The sequence below is a fragment of the Orycteropus afer genome, unplaced genomic scaffold (genome assembly GCF_000298275.1).
Source record: "Orycteropus afer afer isolate SDZICR_OR568_19922 unplaced genomic scaffold, OryAfe1.0 scaffold00196, whole genome shotgun sequence".
NCBI classification, from domain to species: domain Eukaryota; kingdom Metazoa; phylum Chordata; class Mammalia; order Tubulidentata; family Orycteropodidae; genus Orycteropus; species Orycteropus afer.
The window spans coordinates 799230-803821 of NW_006921783.1; the positions used below are offsets into that span (position 1 = coordinate 799230).

The 4592-nt window shown below is 36.4% G+C and overlaps 1 protein-coding gene across 1 annotated transcript in view; it reads left to right on the top strand.

The window, feature by feature from the left end:
- GDPD1 (glycerophosphodiester phosphodiesterase domain containing 1) overlaps positions 1-3440 on the top strand; it is a 53248-nt gene extending 49808 nt beyond the window's left edge. The window contains exons 8-11 of the mRNA XM_007947856.2: positions 326-385; positions 2947-2998; positions 3271-3272; positions 3389-3440. Of these exons, the coding sequence (XP_007946047.1) occupies positions 326-385; positions 2947-2998; positions 3271-3272; positions 3389-3440 (166 nt within the window). The remainder of the gene's footprint in view (positions 1-325; positions 386-2946; positions 2999-3270; positions 3273-3388) is intronic.
- Positions 3441-4592: the final 1152 nt, after the last annotated feature.

Here is a 4592-nt window from a genome sequence, read left to right on the forward strand (position 1 = left end):
AATGGTTGTACCATTTTACAGTCCCACCAGCAGTGTATGAGAGTCCCAATCTCTCCACAACCTCGCCAGCATTTGTTATTTTCTGTCTTGTTGAATGCAAGAGTAACTTTTGTTCTTTTTACTTTTAAATAGTGATAGCAGAAAATTAGTTTGAGAACAGTGGAAACAGAGAACCCAACTGGGTTTTATTTTATTTTTGTCCTTTTACTAATATTTTTGAGTACATACTAAGTGTAAGGCACTGTTACTGTTTTTGAACTTGTTCAATTTTATCACACTTATATATATTACTGTGTTTCTAATTTATAATTTCATTTTGCCTCAGATTAAAAGAACCACACACCATGTCAAGATGTCAAAAGTTTCTCATCTGGCTTTCTGATATGTAAGAATTTGTTTCTCGATAGAGAATTACTGCTTTAGCTATAATTATTACATACTTTACTTATAATTTGAGGCACTTTTATGGCACAGTGGTTAAGTGCTTGACTGCTAACCGAAAGGTCAGTAGTTAGAACCCACTAGCTGTCTGTGGGGAGCTCTGGTGGCATAGTGCCTAAGGCATTTGACTGCTAACCAGAAGGCTGGCATTTCAAACCCACCAGCCACTCCTTGGAAGGAAGGTTGGGCAATCGTCTTCTGCAGTGATATTGCCTCAGAAGCCCAAGGAGGGGTTGCTATGAGTTGGATCCAACTTGATGGCAAACACAACAACAACTGCAGCTGTCTGTGGAAGAAAGATCTGCCAGTCTGCTTCTGGAAAGATTTAGTCCTGGAAAACCCTACAAGGCAGTTCTACTCATAGTCTTATAGGGTCACTATGAGTTGGAATCGACTCAGTGGCAGTGGGTTTGCTTTAAGGTTTTATAATTTAGTGTAAGTACTCCACATGTAATTTGTAAAAAGAACCTGTTGAGGACCTGCTATATAAATGGATTTGTGTGGATCATTTAGAACTAGCTTAATTACTAATCACAAAACCATGAGAGGAATCTTGAGAAATAATCTCATTCAACTTCATAAGAAAACTGATTTACCTGGGGTTATCTAGCTAGTTTGTAGCAGAGCTGGGCTGAGTACCCATCCCCTTCTATTTATTTGCTGTTTCCAGTGGCCCACAATCAAAAACATAAAAATATGTATAACAATACTGTATATAGAAAAGCTCATATTGCTTAATGAAGCATTTCTCAGAAAAATCTCCAGCAGAAAGTGAGATCTACCTGAAAGGGTGGGTACCCACTTAAAGAAAATGCTTTAATTTCTAAGACATGTTGAATTCATTTTTCAGTAAAAACCACAGAGTAATTGTGGTATGTTTTCCTTTAAAATGGAACCTTGAATATTTAAATATGTTAACAGTCCTAATTCACAGCCATTTATTACTTAGTGCCTCTTTCAGTAAGTCTTGGAAATTTAGTTACGTCTTTTCTCTGTACCATAGTTTATTCTTTTTGCTTCATTCCTGATTTAATTTCTAATTTTCAAGGACACATTTTTAATTGAGTGTTAAATGTGTACATTTTTTAGTTTCTAAGAGGTTTAAACAAATTAAAATAGAAATAATATGTACATATGTACAAGTTTTGAGATCAGTTAGTTTCATCTTTCTCAGGTGATTTGTATTCTAAAAGTTTACTTGTAAATTATTTGAAATGAAAAATGTTATTTTCCTGTATGTAGGTGTTCTGGTTACCTAGTGCCACTCTGACAGAAATGTACCACAAATGGGATGGCCTTAACAAACAGGAGTTTATTCTCTCATAGTTCGGGAGGCTAGAAGTCCAAGTTCAAAGTGCCAGGCTCTAGGGGCTGGATGAAAGCCCCTCAGCCTTGGGCTTCAGCTCTGCCTCCTGTTCCTCGTCCACTGGAGCTAGAGGCTTTTTTCTTCCCTTAGACAGCTGCTGGCTGTTGAGACTGACAAACCCAAGGTGGACAAGTAAAAAGGCACAGTCCCAATGTTACCAAACCACACAGCAGGCCGTTAATTTAAGTCCATTGTAAGTCCCAAGGTCGACAGAGCATGGCAGGCTGCTGAATAACGACATGGCTACAGGCAGGGTTCAAGCGTGCCATAGGCTAGAGACCATTCCCAAAGCTGCTGCTTATATACAGGAAGTGTACCACATCCCTAATTCAGCTACTCAGCTGCTTGTGGTAGATCCTACCATGGAGTTGATTGCCAGTCTCAACATGGGGAATAACTACCACCAGCTGCCCAGCCACTCAACCAGGCCCAACCAAGTAGACATACAGCTTTAACTACCACAGTAGGATAGTGTGATTAATGGACATTAAGTTTCAAAGATAGCTCACAAAAGACTCTTTCATCCATTATGTAACTGCACTGTGATGTTACAGAACTTGACCAGTGTTTGCTGTCTTCTTTTAACTTAGAAAGTTAGGAACGCATACTCCCCAGCTCGCTCCACTCGCATAGTGGCTCTAGCAAAGAGAGTCAGTTTCTTCTCCATTGAGCTGCTACAAAAAGAGTGGGTCTCCTGATGATCTGGTGGCAGCGAAGATTAGAAAGGAGGTTCTTGTTGCTGATCAGCAGCCAGCAATGAAGAGACATCTTGTAGTTAAGACATGAAGCTGCATCCATGGCAGCCATGTTTACTTGAGGCCATTGGTTGTATTGCTGAGGCATTGGGATTTAAATTCAATTAGAAATTACTAAACTCTAAATTGGCAATTAAGGAGCTCTTGTGTGCAGTGCCTAAGGCATTTGGCTGCTAACCAGAAGCTTGGAAGTTCAAACCCACCAGCCACTCCGCAGAAGGAAGATAGGGCAGTATACTTTCGTAAGGATTTACCACCTCAGAAACCCAGTGAGGGTCACTGTGAGTTGGAAATTGACTTGATGGCAGTGGGTTTGTTTTTTGTTTGGTAAATTGCCAATAAGGACGAAGAAGTACCTACATATGTTTTCCTTTTCTTTTTTAGATTGCTGATGCGGAAAGCTTTGTTTGACCACCTCACTGCCCGTGGCATTCAGGTAAGTTTCTAGAATGATGCATTTTGGAAACAGCATGGCTCAATATTCAACACAAGTTTAAAAGGCAGGAACTTTTGAATAACTTAATTTTGTCCATGACTCCAATTTTGCTTTCTTACTGACTCAGAAGTAAGGACAGTTGAGCTTTGCCTTATAGTGAATAAGTACAAGTTTAAAAGGTTATTTCTAATTGGGCTGAGATTATAATGGATAAATGCTATTATAAAAATAATTTTCTGTTTTAACATTTTTCTCAAACTTCTAATTTTCAGGTGTATATTTGGGTATTAAATGAAGAACAAGAATACAAAAGAGCATTTGATTTGGGAGCAACTGGAGTGATGACAGACTATCCAACAAAGCTGAAGGATTTTTTACGTAATTTTTCAGCATAGAAAAAGAGGTACTCAAAGACATCCAGAGAAAACATGAAAAGACCTAAGAAAAAAATCTTTCACCATCATTTTCCTAAGCCATTTCCAGAATGGTAAAGGTTTAATCAGTTAAGTTTTATTACCTCATTTTTAAGCCTGTCTGAGAATGTAGAAACTATATATTGTATATTTATTTTAAACAGTATTGCATATTTTACATTTGTAAATAGTTTATTTAGAAAGATAACTGGTTGTGCACTGTAAGTAGATTATTGGTCAAGATTTCTGTACATGATGCAGTATTCTATTATAAATAATTCTGAAATCAAAGATTATTGGGTAAATTTGGCATTGGAGTAAGACCAACTACTTTGTGAAACAAGATTATTGAAGGCCATTACAACTATTCTGAGTTGTCTCATTTTTTCTAGGTACATCTTATTTAAAAACAAAACAAAAAACAGTGCAAAGAAAGCTTAGAAATCAATGGTGTAGTTATCTGGGAAGTGATATGTTGTTAACAGAAGGCAGGCTCAAAGAAATAAGTGAAAGTACATTACTTGATCAGAAGTAAAGTCTGTAGACTGTAGACCAGATTAGATTTCTTGGTTGCTATTGTTAATGGGGATATTCTGTGTGAAATCTTTTTCAGTTGTGTAATAGTGCTACCATTTCTAAATATTTTGTTTGTAAACATTAAAATTGGACTTAACAATTGTAAATTAAGACAAGATCCAAATAGTCATATTTTTATGTTCCTCTAAAGAAATATAAAATTTCCTCTGCTGGCAATGACTAACTGTTGGGGCCTGTGTCTACATTTTAAATAACATCCTGAATCGTAATAATCATACCAAACTGATTTAAATGTGCATCATTTTTTCTAATATTTATGGTAAAAGCCACCTATTCCTAATCTTTATGTCTATATTTATTCTTCTGATTATTTGATGCAAATAGAATTTCCCAAAGCATTAGACATCCATCATTTTATTAGCTTTTCTGATGTGATTTCATGTAAATCTGTTTTTAATCTTTTAAAATAATTTTTATTATTTCAGATTGGGAATTAAGTATAATCTAGACTAGTAAATGCAGATTACATCACTCATTTGGAGTTTGCCAGCTAAACAGCTATGAAGGATGATCACACGCTCCCATTTTTCCCAGATGACATAAATAACATTTGGGGGGGTTTTTGTTTGTTTAAATGGAAATAA